Source organism: Zophobas morio, unplaced genomic scaffold (assembly GCF_036711695.1).
Source record: "Zophobas morio isolate AGI-343-1 ecotype UQ-CSIRO unplaced genomic scaffold, CSIRO_AGI_Zmor_V1 ptg000118l, whole genome shotgun sequence".
NCBI lineage: Eukaryota > Metazoa > Arthropoda > Insecta > Coleoptera > Tenebrionidae > Zophobas > Zophobas morio.
The window spans coordinates 159,897-182,081 of NW_026972223.1; the positions used below are offsets into that span (position 1 = coordinate 159,897).

Genomic DNA, 22,185 nt, shown 5'->3' on the forward strand with positions numbered 1-22,185 from the left:
GGACTAACATTGTTGGTTTGGCACTTAATTTAAGAATTTTCGCCAACTATTGAAAACATAGATCGCGTAAGCTTTAATGTAAAAATTTATGGGTAGAGCTTTAATAATTGAAAGAGAACACTTTGACAACCAGAGGTCAAAGGTGCATCTAGTCGCTTAAGTGAGAAAAGATGGAAAATAAAAAACTTATCGGTAGCACAATTGTACATTATAAAAAACCCGGACCAGGCTCTTCATTTAAAACGCTTGCCTTCTTTCTAACATAGATTATCTAATTAAACTTTTACCGCTGTTAGATAAAATTAACTCAAAAACAAAGCGAAGCTGTAAACAAAAGAAATGGTAAACAAAGACACCCTTAGGAAAGTCATAAATAATTCTATAAAAAATTAAAGTAAATATAGGTTAGTCTAATACATAAGGGGAGTTATAACTAAGCTACATTGCGAGCGGTGTAGTCAACACCAATTAAGTGTGGTTACGCAATTTAATAACTTGCCTGAAACTACTGAAACTCCTTAAAATCAGTTAACTACATCTACTTTAATTGTTTAAAATAATAATTTTATGAATATATATCTTTAACAAATACTTTTATATAATTATTATATTAACTATTATCAATTGCAATGTCGCTTAACTTTTTCCTGAAACTTAAGAATACTGCCACCCTGCGATGAGGTATAGGCACCTCTATAGATACTTGGAGACACGCTGTACAGAAGACATTTAAGATGTGCTCACATTATAAAATTAATAAAACTAGTTTAAGCAATCTATAGTTATAAATAACAGGCTAAATACGTAAAGCCAGCATACTGGGTTTAAAAGTTGGCGTCGTAGCTCAGCTGTAAAGAGCATTGAGACGTGCATACCCAGAGTCGTGGGTTCGATTTCCACCTGCACGATTCTTTTTTCGGATAAATGCTCTACTGCCAACAAATGCGTGAGGGGATTTAATGCTAAGGTTAGAGTCCCCATTTTTTTATTAAATCTGGTAGGTCCTGTGGTGGAATAAGTGGTTCGTCTATAGATTGCACGGCAAGTTCTCCACATAGGAGACAACTTTGAGCTATTAAGCCACAGATATCCTCCTGTCGACAGGTTAACATGCGGAGTTAGTAAGAGACAATAGTAGAGATCGGAAATACAACTTTAAGACGGTGTATGCTTTTCTCGGGGAAAATTGCGCCGCCGTTCATTTCTTCGCCACGTGGACCAAGGTTTCTAACCGTTAGCCTTGCAAGTAGAATTTCAACGTGTTGCATTTGTGCCTCTGTCAAATGGTTTGTATACTAATTTGTTTCATAAGCACAATACCAACTATCAGATTTAACTGTTGCGCAAAGTACCTTTTTAGCCAAGCAATCCACATGAAAATAATGGCCACAAGAAAAAAGGAAAAATTGCCGAATAATAAGTAGTTGTCTGCAAAGGACGCATAGATCTTCTGTCTTGAGGACTTTATATCTATACAGCTAAATATGACTTCCATGACATCCCGTCCATGATAAAAAGCTACTTATTTTTTAACTCGTGTAGATCTTTTTTTAGAAGTTGTGCACTCTCTGCAGCCTCCTCCATGCTTTTTTTAAGAGCATCGATGCGCTGCTGACTCTGCCGCATAGAGCGGCATATAAGCTCCTAGTGAATGTTAGGCGGCGGTTTCTTTTAGCTAGAAGAACAAAATAAAATGACTTTAAATGGATCAATGTTGCAAGAATCTGGAAATAGGGGAATAAGATCCTCAAGCACCAATGGAGACGATCCTTCAAGAAGCCGCAAAACCCTCCCAAGAAATGTGCCAAGGTAAAAAGAAGTAATAATGATTGGTCTCCCAAAGAATACCTTTTGGGCCATTCGCCCTCTTTTATAAGGTGTTCTGCTATACGAAGCCAAAGAGCCCTTGATAACTCCTTGTTATCCACGGGCAGACTCGCAGAGTGTATGGCCAGGTCAATATCGATCTGACGGGGAGAAATTAAGCTCGCGCTTTTTAGAAAGTAGCAAAGAAAGTACAGCCAGCGCAAGATTTAAGGCTTCCTCATGCATGTTCAAGTGGTTGTAAAGATATATACAAGCATGGTGCTTGTGCTTCTTTTTGCAAAGGCGAAGGGCTTGTTGCTGATCGTAATGTCCCGACTACGTTAAGGCGTTTCTAGTTAAAAGCCGAATGTTCTTATTCTTATGTTGCCAATAAAAAAACTTCTTTTAAAAAGTGCAGAAGCTTTTCATCAGCGTTAGTGCCCACAAGTAGAAAAAGAAGGTAGTCATGAACCGACGCATCCGTTACACGCAACTCCCGCACGCAGTATTCCAAGTACTTCAGGCCGCAATGTTCGCCCTGCGAGATCCGGAACAATAAAATCAGGGCCTAGAAGCGCACAAAATACTTGCCCATGGCAGATCAGGAAAGGCCGCAGCATACTGAGTAAGAGCTGGAAGTAGGCGTCGCGGGTTCAGCTGATCCGTCTCTATCCAGGCTTAGCGAACAAGCGGCGCAAGATATAAATTAGAGCACAAACAAGGAGAAAAGCTCAACGTAGCTCTACCACGAATGGTCTTTTTGGGTTGGTTAATTAGCAAAGCTGTGCTGTGCTGGTAGAATAGCTCCTCGTCTTTCTGCAAAAAGAAGCAGATAAGTTGAGACGTGCAGACCCAATAAATGGCGCTTACCGCTTTGAGTAGGACTTGCAAGGCCTCCACGTACTGTCCGTGAGTGATGTAATGCCTGGAAAGTAGAAACAAAGGAAGCATTACTGGCAATGTGAAGAGGGCTTCTTAAAGTTTTTACCTAACGACACTCTCAAAATCCCTTGCGAGAGAGGCAAAGAAAATAAATATGTCCAGGCGGCCATGACTGAAAAACAGGTCGTAGATCAGCGGGTAAATATTGCGTTCCTCGTTAATATAGTGAGGCAAAGCAGCAAAAGAGTAGTTTAAAGCATCACTCCAAGAAGTTGTTCGCTTAAAAAGTACTGAAGTTCAGCAAAACTCTTCGAAAACTCAACAATTTCTCCATGAGCTTCCAACTAAAAAGACACTCCAGCTCAGCCAGAGATTAACCAATAACAAAAGGCAACATAAAAACATGGTTAAGCTCGCCAAGATACAGTTCCAACAGCCAAATCTGCAGCATCGTCATCTGTGATTTTTCCTACATATACACGATAACAGCGCCAAAGCATGAGATGGGGCACACGCCTAGGTTAGGTTTCAACGAGTTGAGGATTTTACTTAAGTACTCCTTTAGCGCGACCAGCGCATTTTTCTCAAGAAACATGAGAGCTACATCTTCAAGTGGTGTGGATGTATGAGAATAGCACTCAGCAGCAAGCTGTCAAAATTAAAAGGTGCAAAGCTTTATCAAACATTGAAAATCTTGCCTGGTACTGACCAGCATCAAAATAATGTCTGGCCTGGGCTGAACGCACGAGCTGTGTACGAGCCGAGTTTTCTAAACAGAGACCCAACGCAGACTCGTATTCTCCCTTAGCTAAATAGTAGTGCCACAGAGAACTGCGGCAAATAGTCACTGCGCAGGCAAATTAAAGCGAGGGGCATAATCGGGCAATACTCCTCCTCATTGCTTGCACAAATCTCATAGACGCTGTCGGCAGAATAGCACCAATAAGTCCCTCTCTCGTGATCAGCGCAAAGGCCGATCAGTCGGGAGGAGCTTATGGTAGAAAGTCCCCTTCGAAACACTACGGACTGGTTTAAAGTGCATATGCCGGCCTTTCCGCCGCAAGTAAATATAAATAGAGAAGACACCCCAAAAACAGACCAAATAAGTGCCTCCGAGAATGAGAAAGTGAAGCTTGGTGGGAATAAAAGAGAGCGGCGCAGCGTTAAAATTGTTCTCAGAGGTAAAACTGAGTAACTTTAAGCGAAGCCTTAAAGATCAGTAAGAAGGTCTCACAGAAAAAGGATGGTGTTCCGCAATAAAAAGTCGCTTTTCTGGCGCTCGTCAATAGACAGGGTTCCATAGTAAATCCCAAGGCCTTGCGGAAGAAAGAGGTGTCGCTTAACTGGAACTGTCAATAATCACGCGTACCATTCATCCAAGCAAAAGAGGGGGAAATATTGTCAAAAGTATTATAGACTGCTAAGGCCGAAGTTGGAGAGTCGCTAAGAAGTTCTTGAAAAACAAGTGCTTTACGTGCGCGCAGGGTGCAGTGATGTGAGGGTTAGAAAGGTCCGGTTACACATATAAGCGACCTTGACTTGTTTTGTACTTCGAAAACATAGCAGAGGAACGAGGAGTGCCTTGTGTTAACGTTCCAGAAAACTGATACAATCGCGTTTGTGTAATGGCCAGTAAGATGCAACGACGCTCAGAGCTGTCGTGCAGAAATAACCTTATACAAAAGTTTCCCAATAAAAAGTTCCATTAATGAAAGAATTACACTGAGGAAAGACGTTTATAAAAGAGACCAACTATGGGCTCCTTCTGGTCAAACTGATAGACCTAATAAACCGAAATCTATACAAAAGGCTAAAGCTCAAGCAAACCAAAAAACCTGCTTAAAATATTTTTCTGGTCTGCCGGGCAAAAATGAGGAAGTGGTGCATTCAAGCTCAGTTTCATACAATAAACCCTTAAAAAAGGTTAGCATTCGGGCAAAGAGATAGCTAGAATAATAAAGTCGCTATACTCGCACCTCCGACGTAGCAATGAATATCTCTTGGGTGCCAGAACTAGAGTTGTTATTATTATTAAAAGCTACAGACTCAACAATATGGCCCTAGTGTACAAAGAAGGCCTAAATTTATAAAGTATAATAAAAAGTTATAAACTAAAAAACCTTAAATTTCGAAAGTACCTTCGGTCTAAAAAAGTTTACATTCACATAAAAATGATCTCTAAAAGGTTAATAATTGTACAGTGAGAACATATTAACAAAAAAAAATTAGATATAGAAGCCTATAAGCAGGAAAAAAGCTTTATAGTGATTAATAGTATTTTTGGTGGTATATTAATACCTAGAGCACAAGGAAACAATTAGGTGTTTACCGGTATGATCCAAATGAACTTTATTAATTATAGCTTCTTTATGAGGAATCTCAATAACTATAATTGTGAAGAAATGAGAGACTTTAAGTGACAACTATATAGAAGGTTGCTAAAAACAAAACATAAAAACATGACAAATAAATTAAACTAAATATATCAGCTGGTTTTTCAAGGTCTATTTTGCAAAGGGAATTATTTGAAAGGGCGAGTATCACGATATTATTTGAAACAACCATTTGAACAATTAAATCAGAGGGAGTAAAGTCTACTTTAGTTATGGAAAAAAGAGACTCCATTGCAGACAAATATTATCTAAAAAATTGTGAGAGGCTTATTCTTTAATAGCAGTATATGTGTGATAAGACGCTGTGACAGTCAACAACCTCCCTGCTTATGTGCTGACCCCACGCTTAAAATAAATGCCCAATCACACAAGGGAAAGTTAGTTTCGAAAACTAAAATACTATAGGGAAATAGACATATATATATATAATAGCTAAGTAAAACACGTAAAAAAATTTATTTAATAATTTTTAAGTCTTTTAAAAGCATTATTTACGCATACTTGGAACACAAAAAATTATAGGAAATCCACATATTCTTTCATTTATAGGTTCAACGGTTGCCTTTGAAGGAGCATTCAAGCGGTGTACTCAGGAGTCGTCGTCATAAAAATATCGAGGCGATTCTGATGGACTACGCTAGCAGCGAGTAAAACAATTTGATTTACTATGCAGCAAGAGCAAGCTTTCGCTGCTCAACAAACGATTATTGTAGGTATTTGCTCTCAATAACGACATACCCGCCTGCTGTTTAGGCCTACAACTCCACCGCTCTAGCATTCACACTTTAAGTGCGACAAAACGAGTTGCTACGCGTGGCGACAAACGCATGTGGTTTGTGCGAAATGAAGCTTTCCATCAAGACCAGTTATATCCATTGAACGCCGTCTTCCGAAGCGATCCCGTTGCATTTAAAAACTGGCTAGCTAGGCAAAATAATTAAGTGCTGGTGAGCGAGTTCATTTATAAACTGTTGACGGAGGCACGGCACCTCTGTTCGTGCGACGAGCTTTCAATACTAGTTTTTGCTTCGCAAATGCGCTCTTCCCTTAGAATATATCCTGCTGACGTTGTCGTGTATTCGAAGTTGTCTACACGATCGAAAACTAGGAAAAGTCATTTACAATTATTAAATAAATCAGGTGGTGGGGAGCAACATTTTTTTTAGGGTATCAAATTTTCATACACATTAAAATCTTATACCACTTTAAAAATTTAACGTTTATTTCATATTAACTCTACTCGGAAAAAGAGCGAATTCTAAGCTTTGTACACCACAATAAAAGGATTACATTGTTAATTAGAGAAGCAAAGGTTCTCTGCGTGTTACCTGGATGCAAATAATTCCGTGCCGTAAAAAATTACAACTGTAAGGTTAAAAATGTAAAAACAGGACAATTTCACTTTTCCAATGAGTATACAAGATGACACTATAACGGATCACCCCTTTTCCTCGTTGTACATACCTAACAGGTACTTTAATTTTACAAATATAATTTTTTATGCTTTTAAAATTTAAAACATATTATATCCTTACTTTTAACCTATATGATTGGAAAAAACTGTAATTAGTTTACATATAAGTTAGAGCAATTAATACACTACTTTTGGAAAGTAATGTTTCTTCCTTGCTTGTCGCATCTTTTGTTTACACTTATTATTAAGATGAAATTAACGAAAATTCATTAAAGCTATATCAAGCAGAAAAGGTTAATTAGATTTGGTTAAAAAATATATTTTATTTCGTTAGTTTTTTTCCTATTTACAGTAACAGGTGTATTTACGAAACATTACAATTAAGGTTTCGTGATGTTTTTGTGGTTTCTTCTGTCTGTTTAAGGTAACTTTTAATTAAAGGGATTTTTATAATTATAGCTGAGATTAAACTCTGTAGTATTTAATGTTAAGTTGTACCGTTCATTCTTATTGAAAATAAGTTTTCAACTCTTACAATTTCACCTTACTTCACATATGAAGTTAAGACATTTATGAAGAAGTAGTTTTACCCTTTTATGTTAGGTTAACTACAAATAGGTAAGGTAAATATTTTTTGCAGATGCTCGGGTAAAATCGAACGCAGACTGCTTAGTTGGCTAATAATATATACTACTCGGTGAAGTCCGTTTTTAATTCTGCTAGTTTTCAGTTATGATCTCATTTATATTTATGCATAAGTATGTGAGAAAAGGTATACAAACTAAAAGTGTACGTTCAAAGTGCATCGTCGTCAAAAACGTGCGACTTTCCAAGGTTCCAATGTAAGTTTTGGAGGTCCACTAGTGGTTAGGATGCTTACGGACATGTTCTAAAGAGGTAGTAGTTGCACTTTGAAAAAAGTTGTCTACTCGTTTCTCGCCCAGGACGTAGTGAGATAAGGTGCGCCGGTCTTTCACCGCAGAAGCTTATTTTTTTATTTTATTGCATCTGCAGGAGTGTAATCGCTGAAGGTTTTTCGATGTCTAAACACGCATACTTTAAAATGGCAGAATTTAACCGCAATAAATTCTACATGATGCTGCCAAGTTAGTCGCTTATCAATAAGACGCTCAAGTACTTAGCTTGAGAGCCCCATGAGATATTAACACCTTCCAGGGTAGGAGAAGGGGCAGTGTAATGCTTCTTCTTGAGATAAGAAATGCTTTGCTTTTCTTTCCGATAGGTTTACTCCTCACTGACGGCACAAGTAGGCAAATGTTTCCTTTTTCTCTGATACTTGGGCCTTTTATATACTGTACTCTTCGTTTGATAATTTATTTTATTATATAATTTAATTTCTATTTTTCAGTAACATTTTTTTTTCATACAAGTTCTAATTAATTTAATAGCAGTGTAGTTCTATCTTCCTATTTGCAATAAAAGCTATCCTATAAACGATATACTATCTTAATTTTTTTTAACAAATGATCTTTCCTATTACTCGACCAAGTCAGACATCTTCGAAAACTTGAGCTTCCAATTATGAGTAGTGGCTGCCTATGGGAAAAGTTCATCATGGGTAATGAGGAAAGTCAATAACATTCTTAGCGTTGATCATGATGCAGTCGTACTAGTTTTACGTTGCCATAAATCACCCAAGGGAGTAGCATAACTGTCCTAAAGGACTGAGGGATGCCGGAAGCGTATATCGGGACCGGGCTCCGGTTATTCGATCTAGGGTATAATAAAACTGCTAAACACTACCACTAAGAAGGGTTGTCTCAAGTACCAGACCCAAGGGAGGGAGCCTCAAATATCTTATTATTATTATTATTATTGATTTATGCCAATGCTCAATAAATTCGAGCGGAGGCTGCTTAGTTTTGCTAATAATTTTAGATCATTACGTAACCCTCATTCAGTTTCTACTAATCATTTCATCATTTTAAGTATACTCATACATATATATATGTGTGAAGAGGTGCACAAACTATGAGTTTAGAGCGCAAACGCCTATTCGAGATTCCTATATAAGTTTAAGCCCACAGGTGGTTTGGATTCTTTCTAACACCTTCAAAAGAAACAGTAGTCGCATTTTGAAGAGGAGTTCACAGTTGTCCCAAACCCAGGTCGTCGTGCAACGTATTATAGCGTACTTTATAATGTGCATCCGCCATTATTCGCAGGAGCTTGTTTAGTTGCCTCTGCAGGGATTAAATGGTCGATGGTTTTCGTACGTCTAAGCAACAGGTACGTGGGTCATGATAGGGCACACGCTTTATATAAACACAGTTTACCTCGCTGGGGACATGTTGCTTTTGTGCACAGCAACGGGGCATATATCTTTTGAACTCGATTGATTACCTATGCACGTTTAATAAGATGACAAGGCCTACCCCCAAACAGCTCACCGCCATTTAAAGAGGAAACTTGCCCTCCCCATAAAAGCAAAATTGTAATTATTTTTTTCAAACTAAAATTACTGACACGATCTAGTGTCAATCTCCAAGCGTGTAAAAACGAAACGCTTACAATTGAGTTTTCCTATAATGGTATATAAAAAAGTGCTTTCGATAATTTTTCATTCTCTCCTGACTGGCATTTCCTTCTAACGCTCGAGCATATTCATTTAAAAATAGTTTTTTTTTTTGTATCTTTCAAACTTAAATTATAATATATAGTTGCAAACCTTGTTAGGGATATCTACGCTTTGAAAAAATTTTATTTTTTTTCCATTTAAAAAAGATTTTACAAAAGTTTTGTTTTGTTTTAATGTGACTACTTATTCCTCACCTTTAACAATCTTTGTCTATTCAGAAGAATTTATTTACTCTGCGTCCTACTGTCTAGGAGACAAATTATTTAAGTTGGGTAAGGGGTTTTCATTTCCAAATGTTATTCCTTTGTGCTTACTTCCTCGTTAACTGTTATTAATTTTTTTTTTTCCATCATGCTTAATGTTTTACGGTTTGTGTTGTCTATGTGGTTAATTAGTTAAAATTTTTAGAGATGTGTAAGGTTAATCTCCTATTATTGTTGTGTTATAAATATGCTTTTTTTTATTTTGTATTGATAGTTTTATTTTATTTCAACTACGCTGTTCGGCAGAGAAATCATTAGATAATGAGAAACCTGATACTTTATAAATAGTTGAGAAGCTAAAGAATATATTATACCAAAGCACATGGCTTTTACTGTTGACAAAACTATGTACACTTAGTGTTTAAAGAGCGACTTAGTAGGGAACTATGGTGTACTCTTCAGAATGGCATTGCTTGGCATAAGATAAATTTTTTCCATCACTCCCGGCCTTATATTTTGGTTAAAAAGAAATCGAGAGGGTAGTGGAGTTGCAAGCGTTATTTCCCCCTATTTTCATATATTATTGGGCGATTCTACTTTACTAATAGCCATATATAAAGCTTAATATAGTATATATTTAAATATTTGGAAACTTAATCTTATTAAATCTGTAATGCCGACTGTTAATAACGTAATTTTTTTTTTCAATTTGCTACGATGGAGCGCCCCTCCGCAGGTACTGCTAGTCAGCGAGCTAATATTACTAACCTGTTGACGGAGAATGCTGAACTTATAAAAGACCTAGAGGCTTTAAAGACAAAATTAGCTCCTTAAAGAAAGTAACTTTCGATAGCTAATTTTTAAAGATGTAGGAAACCTTTTGGCTCAGCCACTATAAAAGATGAAATTAAAAAAAATTCCTTATAACCCCTCCAACTTCTAGATGACCTTTGTTATGATAAGGAGGTCATTAAAGAGAGTTTTAAGATAGAAGTGACTGTAGATTTAATAGATAGTAGTATTAACCATAACAACAAAAATAATTATAATAAGAGCAGTAAACCAAAGTAAAAAAAACGAGATTAAAAGCTATAATAACGGTGGTTTTGATTATAGTAACTCTACTAAAAGTAAAGATTTTAATTAAAAAAGCCAATCTTTTTAAATTATAGCGAGCATACTCAAGTCGTTGAACATTTTTCTCGGCAAATTAAGTAGTGGCAATACATATGCTAGTCGTGTAGCAATACTAAAAATAACAGTAATAATATAGTAATACTACTAATAGTATTGATAACACAAAAACTAATAATGAACACAGTAATCATAATAAAGTTATGATAATTTCCCAAAGAGCAATCAGTCTAAAATTAATTTATTAACTCCGAGTTTAATTCGTAACAAAACTAGCCTTGGAATTTGTGTTAAACAACAAAATTTTGGCAACAAATGACACGGTGCGGACGTCTACTGAAAACTGCCAGCTATTCTTAAGGAAATGGGAATATTATGCCAGCTTCTTAGCGAAAAAAGAGCTTAAAGTGGTTAATTCGAGGTATTTTTGCAAAGATTGGATACAGAAACTGTAAAGGCAGATCTTGTCTCAAGGGTTCAACCCGTTGAAGTGATTAGAATGCGTCCCTTTTATAAGGAAAGACAACCTCTGCCTCTTCTATTTGACAAATCGCCTAATTACGAAGAAAGGGTCTATAATTTAAAAAGTATAGGGTTTATAGCCGTTTCGGTTGAATCTAAAGAGAAGCGGGAGGATCGCAATTTAAGCTACAAATGCGTCATATGCGGTGACCCCACGAGCCTATGCCCTGCACTAAAAGCGAGAGTGAAAGGCTTACCTGCGCTAATTGCCAGGGGGAGCACCTTCAAATCATAGAGGATGCATATGTTACCACAAAAATGCAGGAACTTATTGCCCAAATGACCCTGTACATAATTCTCATCTCTGAAGCATAGTTGAGGGAAGGCAACCGATTTGGAGTAACTAACCATTCTGTTTTAGGTGCGACAGGGATGATACTAGAGAAAGAGATGTAGTCGTCTAAATTAAAAAAGTAACATTACCCATCAAGCGCTCTATTTTTTCGACCTGGTAAATTAAGAGGCTGCAGCGTAGATATAGAGCTCTGTAACAATGGGAATGTCGATATAATTGCTGCTTCAAATCACCCGACAAGGATATGCATAACTTTGATGTATTAAGCTTTGCTGATTCCTCCAGCATCTTAATGACTGGAAATCTAAACTGTAAAAACCCTTTGTGGAGTAGCGGGTAGGGGAAAAGAAAATAAATGGAGGTTTGACGAAATAGACGATGGTAAAGGTATCGTCCATTTTAAATATTACAGTAATACAAATTATTTGCTTATCTGTATCGGCAGTACGTTACTTGAACGCTCCTTTGATCATAACCCCAACGTCATAGAGATGGGGGTTAAGTCGGCCTCGAGTACCTGGGTCAAAAAGGTAACTAGTTGGCCAACATTTTTGGAACATAAAATACAAAAACAGTGACACCACCCCTTAATTTAGACACGGCTGTTGTGCTAATGGAAGGAGCTAAAAAAGAGGCCTAAAGTAGGTCCACTTCATTTGAAGAACGCAAAAATTAGCAGTATGACCTACCAGGCCATATCAGATCTATGATCAAAAAAGGCGAAAGTTTAGGGCGAGATATTTAATTTTCTTTCCTCCGTTCGATAGAAAACTTTACGTCCAGACCAATATTCGATTTAAGAAGGAATTAAAAGCTCCGTTTCAGGAGAACTGATAGAATATAGATTATTCTTCTGAGCCAGAGAATAACTTTTTGTGAAAATTAAGGGCCACTCAATCTACTGAGGCTAGGGACATTAAAACACCGCCCTTGCATACCGCTGGGTGCTCAGCGATGACGCCCTATGAAAGAGTAGAAGCAATTGCCGACCCGTTGGAAGCCCACTAAAATCTATGTTAGAGTTCGAGGAAATGAAACCACTTTAGGCCTGAGGCCACCATAGTTACTGCTTACCTTTCAAGACCTAACATATGTAATAAGAATAAGCTTGACCACCGGTGCGGAGCTAAAAACTACTATTTAATTTCTTAATACAGGGAAAGCCTTGGGTCCCGACTTTCTAGAATAATGCCTAAAAACTTAACTCCACGAGCTCTATCTTTAATTTTAAGATCTATTAATCATATACTTACCACTGTCTTCTCCAAACTGTGGAAATTAGCAGAAGTAATTTTTATTCCTAAAACGAGGTCCCCTAGTTGTTTTATTAAGGTTATTACCCATTAAGCTTCCTGTTCTGCTTGGGAAGGGTGGCGAGGCGGTTATTTTTTCTTACATTCACCTTGCAATCAATCTACGTATGGCACTAGCTTGTCAACCTTAGATATTTATACCTACCGTAAGCCGCACGTAATAAGGAGTTAAGAACCAGGTTAGTTTTATTAAAATTAGATCATTAACTTCACTATGATGAACGGTTTTATAACAGATCATTCATTTTATTTAAATAACCAACCTCGCGAGGCGGTTATTCTTTCAGAGTTATAAGAATTTGTGTACAGCATGTACGTGGGGTTGCCTAATTTTTCGAAAAACTATACGGCTATTTACCAGACACTCAGGCTTGTGGAAGAAGTTACAAAAGCTTTTAACAATAGAAAAGCAACAGGTGTGTTCTTAATCGATATTAAGAAGGCTTTTAATAAAGTATGGCATTATGGTCTAGTCTCTGAAATGGTAACCGGTAGCTTTCTTTTTTACTTAACTGCGGTGGTACACTCACACCTAATGGTTAAAAACTTTACTGATAAAGTAAGTTCGTTGAAGTCCGCTATTAAACTTAAAGATTGGGGACCCACAAGTCTCCTTACTAGCCTTTTACTTTTTTTTTTTATCTACATGTCCGATATGCCACAATCGTCAAAAATAAACTTGACCCAATACGTTGATGACACAGCCTTATATTACAGTTCAAAATCTGCCTGGTTGGTCTTTTAAAACATATTGTCATATTAGACAGATGGAATTTAATAATTAACGCGTCGAAAAGTAACTCTATGATTATAACGAGAAGGAGTTCGCTTCCCTAGCCCTAGTCTCTCATCGTACTAAACTGTCATTCCTCGAAGTAAGAAGGTATAATATCTCGGGGTTATACTTGACGACAGACTTGGCTAGACTCCGCATCTTTCTTACTTTTTTTTTCAAAATCAGAGAAGCTATAGCCGTTTTAACTAATTATATTTCATAAACAAGCTTCTGTTATACAAATCGGTTATCCGCCCGCTGATGGTTTATGCCTCATTACCTGGGCCTATTCCTCAAGCAAACATATTCGTCGACTACAATTACTACAAAATCGCGTTTATAAAATGCGCAACAGCCAACAACATATAGAGTGTAATCTCGAGCCTATTTTTTAAAATAATTCTATATTTTCACGGAACTTAATTACTAGAGACAGTATCCACCACAGCATACTAATAATAATGACTCGTTAGTACACCACTTACCCGCTGTTCAAACATTTTAGACCTACTAGAGGGGGGATAAGACTCTCTATAGTTCACTTCATTAACTTATAAATATATATTTTTTAATAATACAAAGGTATTTAAACTTAAGTATTACAATACTGTAATACTGTTATTTACTTAGCTATTACCTCTTCGTTAATATATACTATTTAGCTATGAGGATAAAACGAATCCATTCTTATCGTAGATGGCGCAGTTAATAGTTAGGGAAGTGGGGGTTTCCGCGCCCATAATTAATAGAGGAAAAGTAAATTAAGTAGCAATTAATTATAAATAATTGTAGTAAGCCAGTGCTATAGATAAATAAAAAAATACTCTACTATTACTTATATAGATAGCCTACTAAAGCAGAGCACAACAGAATTTTTATAGGAAAAGTCACGCTACTCGAAAGGTCCATTACATGTAAAAACTAGTTTCAATTCTTCCTACGTCTGTGGTAGCTTTTTAAAATACATATCCCGGATCTAATAGCTTTTTAAATAACTTTTATGTGTACTCCATCAGTTCCGCTCGCAGGGCTAAGGGAGGCGTATCTGTTGAAAAGCATATATTAATTTTGTTTAATACTAGAAGTCATTCCACAGAAGCGTTGTTAACACTGCTATGGAGTACGCTGGGCTTCCACGTGCTGTGCTTTACCTATTAAAAGTATGGTTATGGGTGGTCAAAAATTTTGAAGTTTGTGGGCTGAGTCTAGCATTAAGTCGCGTTTGTTCTTTTTAAGTTTAAGTAATAATTTTTTGCTCGTTCGTAGAACATTACTGTCCTTAATGTTCCGTTTTATTCTTAAGTTTTTAGTCTAAAATTTATATTAAATATTAATTACTTATATCAAGGTTGCATTTTTATAGCCTTATTACTAATAAATATACTTTTTCTTTAATTGCTTACAATGCCACTGCCCTATTACTTTAGGGGAAGTGTTACCTTGTCAAATTGCTGACTCATCTATTAGAAACTGTAATTAATTTTATTGAAAGTTTAAGGTAAAAATAAATATCTACACTACAACTTATTTTCTGATTTTATTTAAATTTTTAAGCTTTATGAGTGAGCTTTATGTAGATATTTTAAAATGAGCACTGCAACCTCACGTCTCACTTAAAACATTTCCAAATTTTTTATACTAGAGCTAAAGTGCGTGGGCGTAGATAGAAGTTACACGGAAATCACATTGCTTCTATAGCGCATAAAATAAGATTTGGGTGCCAGCTCTTAGACTATAATTTACAGTTAATATCTAGCCAACGAGCGAAACAGTTTCGATTTCTGTTGATTTCACAGGCTAATATTTTCGAAAACTAGTATGTTATAGATTAAAAAAATATATAATATAGGAGAGTAGAAGGACTAAGGGAAACTGTGGGGACTTATTTGACAATCTTTAACTCTCCCGGGAACATAGCCACTTTAACCTTTAACGGGCAAAACTCTGGGGCTCAAAACAGATTTGTGTTTTCAGCGAAATTACTTACTATGTTAAAACTATACTTAAAAGTTCAATATTTGTTTTTAAAATTTGATTCTACATATCCCAATTAACCCTTTAACGGGAAAAACATTGGGCTTAAAATAACTTTGTTTTTTCTGCGAAATCAATTCTTATGTTGACAGTGAACCTAGCCGACAAGTGGTAAACATAGTAACCGGTAGACTGTAAGGGGTTAGACCAAAAGAGAGGATATACAGTACAATAAAAAAAATCTGACCAAAGCGTGCCAACTCGCTTATAATTTGCAGGGATACGCCCTCGGGCGAGTAACCCTAACATTACACACGCTTTTCTTAAAGGTTACTATTTTTGGGGTAAAAGCTCTCGAGTATTATAGCTACTAAACTGTTAGCGTAGTTGCAAAAGTTAAACTAAATTTTTTGTTACAAAATAAGTTCACAGTGCATGTACTAGAAAGCTTAATGATTGTGCTCTTATCAAGAGAGAAATATATAGTTAGGCACAACAAAGAGTGTGCACAAGAGAATGCATGCACGTATGCGCACACTTCATTAGTAGCATAAGATGTTGGGAGACTTGCTCTTAGTAAACCTATAAACCAGCTCATTAAAAAGTGCCTAGGTTCAGGAAAGTTATACTTTTAGTTTAGCGCGCCGGGAACAGTATATAACTTACTGCGATTAACTAGTTAAAGCTGGTTTTTTGGCTAGATTACAGAGATAAGAGAATTATGGTGTAATTTTATCATAATCCTGCCAAATATTTGTAGAAAATAAGTAAGCCAAGGGGGGTTAAGACTAACTAAAAAAATTTTACCATTATAATAAACTACACCCTAGCCTTCTATCAAACAAAATAAAAAATGTGTAAAATATTAATCAAAAATTGTTATAACTACAGCGAGGATTTGGTCTTAAGCTCTAAAGTTGTTTCATTATCTTTAAAAATTTTCTTTATTGCAAAAAATCAACTTTCCTTGTTATTTCAAATTAGTAATATTTTAGCTATACACAAAAAACTATCTGCTTCTCCTTCGACACGCAGCCTTTCAAATAGCGCTGGAAACCAAAAAATAATTTTACCTTTTACTGAAGGAAGACTTGATACGACAAAAGTTATGTAGAATTTTTTTCTGTGCCCTACGCTTCCCAGTAACATCTATTTAATTTTTAATGGTCGCCGTTTAGTATGGCGCATTGTCGAATTAATTACTCTGAATTAGGGTATTCACCCTCTGTAAGGGATCCTTAAATGGCAGTTCAGCGGTTGACTTTCCCCTGTATTTTGCTTTGGAAGTTAAAGTTTAGGATCGTTGCTGGTTTAACGAGTAAAATTAAGTACTGACGATATATTAAGCGAAAAAAAATGTTTAGTACAAACCACAAAAAGTTAGACGACACGAGCGTTGACATCGCTAATAAGACTGTCGTAAATATTCGTCTTAAAGAAAAGGTTTTAAAACCTCTATAATTTCTTACTATTAAATTTTTAAGCCTGTACAGGTTCAAAGCTTTGTGTTTGTAGTTATTACTTTTGCACATCCTCTAATCTAACTATATATAAATAAATAGTATTTGGAAGACATATATAAAAACGTTAAAAATTTACAAAAGGCCTGGGAAGGTTTTATCAAAAAATTCTTTTTTTATAAAATCTCTTTGTAAAGAAAAATTCTTTTTAGCGCTTTCTACAGCACAAAAAGCTCTGGGCTCATCGTTACTTGAGCTTGAGCGACTGAAAAACAGGTACTCAGACGAGGACGCAAGTATTTTATATACATGACTTAATACTAAGTAATAAGCCTTTAGGAAATGCCTCGCGTATATAAATGTTGTTTTTTTTGCAATAATCGTTTACTATTATTTTACTTTTGATTATATAACAAAAAAAGTTATCCTGAGCGTATTCCAGATATTATAAAAAAATCTTTTAATTATTACTCCCGCGGATAAGTATATTCGATGGTTTTTTTACCCTTTTCCTTATAGCCAGCTGCTTTGTCTCGCAAGGTCGTTACTTTACTCAGATGGGCGAAACTAATTACCAACATGTGAGTACATTTTGTAAGTTTGAAACTTCTGCGTTATTTTTTCTTTTAGAACCAGTCTCTAGAAGATGTGAGAATGGGCTTGAGAGAGGTCATTGATGAGCAGGAACCTTTTATTAAGGTTATATACCTTCTGTATTATAGTTTATCATCTTTTAAATTTCACTTTAGAATTTTGAAAAATCTTGGAAAGAAACTGTGAATCCATTAGTGAAGAATCGACTTACAGCTGAAACTAGAAGCAGAAGAGAACTAAAAAAACAGAAGAATATGGACAAGTCGAAGCCATCAAAAGTATATGTTGCCCCTCTACTTAACTCTGCTAGTTCTTAAATATAACTTATTAACAGACTATGCTGTCTTGCGTTCGAGCCGTCGAGCAGCTGGACGAGGCCAGGCGGTCTAAACTTAAGGAGGTAAGGCGCTTGCATATATACACATTCGTGTTATTTGCTCTAATATATAAACAAGTTATTATTACTGGATAGAGCACGCTCTTGCACTATACTAGAAAGGTTTAGCGATTTTTTTCTTGCACTGGACACACGGGAAAAGTCACGTGAGCTATTTAATTTTTTGGTTGCTTGAAACAACTTTAATTCGGCTCGATTAAGTGCTAGAAGCTCTGGAGCCGTTGTACCAGCAATGGGAGAACGTTATTGACAGTAGACAGATGCTTCCCCCCTCTGGAAAAAAACAATGCGAAGTCGGTGCGTCTTCCTCCCTTAGACTTCCTTGCCGCTTTACTAATGCTGAGCGCAGTGCAGGCAACATACGTGCCCATTGAGCAGTTCTCAACAGACACATTGATGACCAGCAACAACAACTTCGAGGAGGAGACGTGGTCTACTTGCCCCACAGAGGAGTTTGAGTCTGGAGTCTCCGCTGAGGTTTCCAGCTAAAGAGCGCCTGGCGCGCTACATTTATTTATCTATGTGTCACGTGTACATCGCAGACATCGTATTTGTTTTCAGTAAGGGCTCTATATGACTGCGAAGGCCAGGAGTCGGACGAGCTGACCTTTAGAGCAGTACCATATAATTTCATCTTATAATGCTCAGGGACACGTAAACACTAACACCCACTCACAGAGTGAAGTTATTCATATCGTGGAAGAGGCGGACGAGCAATGGTATTATGGCCAGAGGGAAGATGGTATAGACGTACTTTTTACCGCGTATCGCACATGGATTAAGCAAGTCCTTGTTTGCTGCAAGGCGTCCGAGGCTATCTTCCAGTTAATTATGTTGAGAGAATTAATTGACCGCCAGCCATCATGTTTATCTACAATCTTCTTGCGAGAATAGCTAGCATTGAAGACTCCCGCATTATGTGCGCTTGTTCTCCCACTTGTTAAGGCATTAATAAAGCATTTCAACCGGTAATATGCGCTGGCCTACAGTTTTATCATATTTGGGATAGTACCGGACCTCACTACTAATGAAATAGACATGCGATATGGAATTTATTGAAATACATGACACTTTCCCTGCCTCCCCGCAATAGTCTCTTGAAAGTAAGTGTGGTAGTCGCTCACTTTCATTGACATAAGATGCAAAAACCACAATCTTTTACGTATTCATGATAAATGAATAAAGGACTACCACGAGGATGACAGAGAGAAGCTTCGAGCGTAGTTTTTTTTTTTAAGAACACCTAAGTTAGCAGACTGTATGTGTATCAAAGTGATTGACCAAAGAAAAGAATCTTCTTTAGAGTACAGATCAACAGCCCTTATCATGTTTCCCGATGTAAAAATGGTCTTCTTCGCAGAACTTGCTCTTAAAGCTAGTGACTCACCGTCCTACACGTGCACAAAGGTGTTGATAGCACTCCAACTACAAAACACGGTACCTGTTTGAATGAAGTCCTCACCACCACAGGTGCTCGCGTTTTCCCTATTTTTAAAAAATAGGTTTCCCTAATCATAATTAAGCTGGGGATGTATACCAGCAACAGTAAAAGGGAAGCAGAGTTTGACCGTGTCGTTATAACCGGTGGTTATGAGGGAAGCTCCAGATGGGAAAAAAACGAAGTAACGGTCTTACCGAGCTCAGCAGTGGATATTGTAGTTGGGCTTCTACTGATCAGTGTAAACGGACCAAAACTGCTTCAAGTATAAAACAAACATTTCTTATGTCCCTCAAGTCCCACACGCAACTGGCTCTGTCCAGTGAAGCTGTTGCAGTTATGCCTTCTTTAAGAGACGCATCCACTCAACCGATCTTTTGCGCACAATAGCTTAGTCTACTCCTAGTTAACCGCTTTCCTTAGGGGACCACGTGAAGCCACAAGTTTCTCAGGCCACTGCGCCTGCTGTAATTTTCCCGAATATCTATTACAGTCATCGTTCCCAAGAACATTGCAGAGGTACACAACTTGGGGTGCCTTTAGGGAGGCTGTGATATGTATAACTATAGGATAGTGAGGGCTAAATGGGCAGGTATACGGCTTTAAGAAAAAAAAATTTCGTAAAAAAGCAATTCGCTTTTTTATAACAAGCATGTGAGAAACTTCATTGTGTACCGTAGAACTTGTGAAACAACTTTCTGAGCCGAAATAAGTAGTAATCTGTTCTTGTAAAGGATTTTAGGATGAACACTATTTTTAAAAGGGGGATTTAACCTAAAACTTTGCCTTTCAAGTTAAGAAGACAAGCCGAACCGTCGTAGGAGCTTGTGAAAACCTGAATTACACCCAAAGCGTAAGAAAGTATTGCGGAGAAAGGATGCGGGCTTTACCTTGTGGTTAGTAGGATCGACACTGAACGTTAGAAATACTGTCATTATGCAGTGGGTGTAGAAAAATGGTAAAATGTTGCTCCTCCTGAGAGCTGCCAACATTCCAAATACGTAACTCGCCGTTCTAAAAACAACAGAGCTTAAGGCTAGGTAAACCACATGACCTATAATATTCGCTTAGCCTACACTGGTATACTACGCACTTCGTTTCAGGTAAGCGCTATTTTTTTCAAGTTTGATGGGTGGTAGATAACAAACTGTCCGTCGGTGGCTGGACAACTTGCAAACACTGTCCTTTTTTAATTGTAGATAGCCCATTTTATTAGCAAAAGAGGGGGCAAGTTAATCCACATTTCGGTCAAAATTTTTTGCAGTGGCTCATTTATTTTTAAAAGGCAATTAACTTGTTTATACATGAGATTAGTTCCGCTAAGAAGAGGATTAGAACTGTCCCGTAGGCGAATTCACTTGCCAGCAAACGATTATTGTACTCGACCAGCGTTTTTTGAAGGGCGATAGCGTTTTATTAAAAGGAGTAAAGACAAGTAGCAGAGCACCAAATCGCCCATTAAAGCTTGCCAGTCATTAAGCACATAACGCTTGTTTTATCACACTTAAAGCAAGGAAGCTATGACTGACAAATCATAGACCAAGGCAGTCGATGCGTATGTGTTCAGTGGAGGGATATACAGTATATACAACGGCTCCTAAACTCCGCACCACTACCTAGTCCGTGTAAGGCTATCAAGACTGTTAGTTGCCAATGATATGCCCTAAGTATATCTTCTAGGAATTACACGAGAATCCACTCTTTAAAAAATTAAGGACGGTGACGATTCAGTGCGCTTGATAAGTAAAGTCTTACACTTCACTGCGAGTCTTACCATCATCGGTTTTGACAACAGTGGTTAGCAGGACCATAAAAGCACAATAGACGCTAGCGTAGGAGGGAAAGCGACTTGGACTTTTAGTTCACCGGTGAATCATTTATGCATAGAGCTACCTGCTGGGTTGGATAGTCTTGCAAAACTATTTCTAAGAGAGGTTCTTAAAAAAAACAGTGCAGTGCTATGCTAAAAAGCGGTTGTTAATAAAAGACCTCCACATGAAATTTTATCTCCTCAATCTCATTTACCCTTAATAGGAAGCCCCTACGACGTTTATGTTCAAGAGTCACAATGGTAGGTAAAAAAGTGCTTTCTTTTTAAAGACCAGCTCCATTAATAAAAGGTCAGAAAGTAATTACTCACTCATTTTCACCTTCCCCCTTTTCCTCCTTTTCTCCCAACTTGAAATATTTTATACAACCTGGGTAAATGGTTTTCCGCCTCTCCATCCAAGTTTACAGGTTAAGCGGGTAAGTGAATTTCTGTAAACGGGTATGAGCTTCTGCAAATTAATCCACGGTAACCCTTTTTGACTTTTATTTCCCACTTTTGCTGAGTTTGTTTAGATTCTCGGCGCACCCTAGTTGGGTTTTAATAAAAACCCCTTCCACAGCTCCCCTTTACTAAGCCGATGACCTCACTAGATCATTCAACAGGTCGTAGCCACGGGCGTGCGTACAAAAGGGCGAAGACCTGGTTAACGCGAGTCGGTAAATCGCGCTTATGAGGGCTTCCGCGTTTAAAATAAAAAAAAAACACGAAGACCTCTTCTTAGTATGACAAAGTTTCCCCAATATTACCGCACCTTTCGGGTGAAAATTTCGAGATCTCTTCCCGCTCTAATAAAGGGCGATGTAGTTAAGATGAGCATGAGTGATCTCATGTGGGAAAAACATTGCTATATTTTTTAGTGGAAGTGCACGTGCGGACTAAAATGGTTGAGGGCATTGCAAAAAAAAAAACTTAGTTGCCTCTGACTTTCTCCTACCCCTACTTTGGAATTCTTGTATTCATCGAGAAGTATTTCTCATTCCAAGTCAAAAAGCTGGGAGCCAAGGTCCTCTAATACAGACTAAACACTTTGTCAGACGATGTTAGACTTCTTACCACGCCAAAAAGTGGAGCCCAGTTCAAAAGAGTAGGATTTCCCTTACTAGTTCAGTACTAAAATGGAACAAATTATTGCTACCAGTTTTGCTAGATAATAAC

General features: G+C 37.2%; 4 protein-coding genes across 6 annotated transcripts; 2 read left to right on the forward strand and 2 right to left on the reverse strand.

The window, feature by feature from the left end:
• Window positions 1-968: 968 nt before the first annotated feature.
• On the reverse strand, window positions 969-3,145 carry LOC135145019 (vacuolar protein sorting-associated protein 18 homolog). The gene is made up of 14 exons (XM_064077142.1): window positions 3,092-3,145; window positions 2,952-3,032; window positions 2,795-2,901; window positions 2,677-2,731; window positions 2,553-2,622; window positions 2,398-2,483; window positions 2,207-2,344; window positions 2,020-2,142; window positions 1,849-1,967; window positions 1,699-1,789; window positions 1,523-1,644; window positions 1,353-1,470; window positions 1,155-1,295; window positions 969-1,094 (listed from the first exon to the last, which is right to left on the reverse strand). Exons 1-14 carry the CDS (start codon window positions 3,143-3,145, stop codon window positions 969-971), a joined length of 1,431 nt encoding a protein of 476 aa, XP_063933212.1.
• On the reverse strand, window positions 3,084-5,227 carry LOC135145006 (vacuolar protein sorting-associated protein 18 homolog). The gene is made up of 13 exons (XM_064077126.1): window positions 5,166-5,227; window positions 4,987-5,074; window positions 4,809-4,866; window positions 4,665-4,748; window positions 4,524-4,601; window positions 4,410-4,471; window positions 4,222-4,343; window positions 4,058-4,156; window positions 3,923-4,004; window positions 3,788-3,875; window positions 3,578-3,738; window positions 3,387-3,519; window positions 3,084-3,337 (listed from the first exon to the last, which is right to left on the reverse strand). Exons 7-13 carry the CDS (start codon window positions 4,247-4,249, stop codon window positions 3,158-3,160), a joined length of 771 nt encoding a protein of 256 aa, XP_063933196.1. The 5' UTR covers window positions 4,250-4,343; window positions 4,410-4,471; window positions 4,524-4,601; window positions 4,665-4,748; window positions 4,809-4,866; window positions 4,987-5,074; window positions 5,166-5,227; the 3' UTR covers window positions 3,084-3,157.
• Window positions 5,228-12,871: 7,644 nt separating this feature from the next.
• On the forward strand, window positions 12,872-15,684 carry LOC135145021 (uncharacterized). The gene is made up of 2 exons (XM_064077143.1): window positions 12,872-13,120; window positions 15,589-15,684. The coding sequence occupies exons 1-2, from the start codon at window positions 12,872-12,874 to the stop codon at window positions 15,682-15,684; spliced, it is 345 nt and encodes a 114-aa protein (XP_063933213.1).
• Window positions 15,685-16,602: 918 nt separating this feature from the next.
• Window positions 16,603-18,707, forward strand: LOC135145024 (protein kinase C and casein kinase substrate in neurons protein 3-like). 3 transcript variants are annotated; one of them, XM_064077151.1, is made up of 13 exons: window positions 16,603-16,753; window positions 16,873-16,924; window positions 16,983-17,066; window positions 17,290-17,351; window positions 17,401-17,469; window positions 17,520-17,642; window positions 17,699-17,764; window positions 17,820-17,907; window positions 17,963-18,058; window positions 18,111-18,238; window positions 18,304-18,378; window positions 18,440-18,503; window positions 18,566-18,700. In XM_064077151.1, exons 1-13 carry the CDS (start codon window positions 16,667-16,669, stop codon window positions 18,610-18,612), a joined length of 1,041 nt encoding a protein of 346 aa, XP_063933221.1. In that variant the 5' UTR covers window positions 16,603-16,666; the 3' UTR covers window positions 18,613-18,700. The 3 variants fall into 3 exon arrangements, with proteins under 3 accessions (XP_063933221.1, XP_063933220.1, XP_063933222.1); XM_064077150.1 differs by having other exon boundaries at window positions 18,440-18,707; XM_064077152.1 differs by lacking the exons at window positions 16,603-16,753; window positions 16,873-16,924 and having other exon boundaries at window positions 17,003-17,046; window positions 18,440-18,707.
• Window positions 18,708-22,185: the final 3,478 nt, after the last annotated feature.

Coding starts and splice junctions, on each gene's coding strand:
- LOC135145019 (XM_064077142.1), bottom strand. CDS start 3,145: ATGACGATGCTGCAGATTTGGCTGTTGGAACTGTATCTTGGCGAGCTT. Junction 2,484..2,552: donor ACCCAAAAAGACCATTCGTG/GTAGAGCTACGT, acceptor TTGTTCGCTAAG/CCTGGATAGAGACGGATCAG. Junction 1,645..1,698: donor GCAACATTGATCCATTTAAA/GTCATTTTATTT, acceptor AACATTCACTAG/GAGCTTATATGCCGCTCTAT.
- LOC135145006 (XM_064077126.1), bottom strand. CDS start 4,249: ATGTTTTCGAAGTACAAAACAAGTCAAG. Junction 3,739..3,787: donor TTCTCGGAGGCACTTATTTG/GTCTGTTTTTGG, acceptor TGCGGCGGAAAG/GCCGGCATATGCACTTTAAA. Junction 3,338..3,386: donor TTGATGCTGGTCAGTACCAG/GCAAGATTTTCA, acceptor TAATTTTGACAG/CTTGCTGCTGAGTGCTATTC.
- LOC135145021 (XM_064077143.1), top strand. CDS start 12,872: ATGTACGTGGGGTTGCCTAATTTTTCGAAAAACTATACGGCTATTTAC. Junction 13,121..15,588: donor TTAAAAACTTTACTGATAAA/GTAAGTTCGTTG, acceptor TATAATTTGCAG/GGATACGCCCTCGGGCGAGT.
- LOC135145024 (XM_064077150.1), top strand. CDS start 16,667: ATGTTTAGTACAAACCACAAAAAGTTAGACGACACGAGCGTTGACATC. Junction 16,925..16,982: donor TTTACAAAAGGCCTGGGAAG/GTTTTATCAAAA, acceptor AATTCTTTTTAG/CGCTTTCTACAGCACAAAAA. Junction 17,643..17,698: donor ACAAGTCGAAGCCATCAAAA/GTATATGTTGCC, acceptor ACTTATTAACAG/ACTATGCTGTCTTGCGTTCG.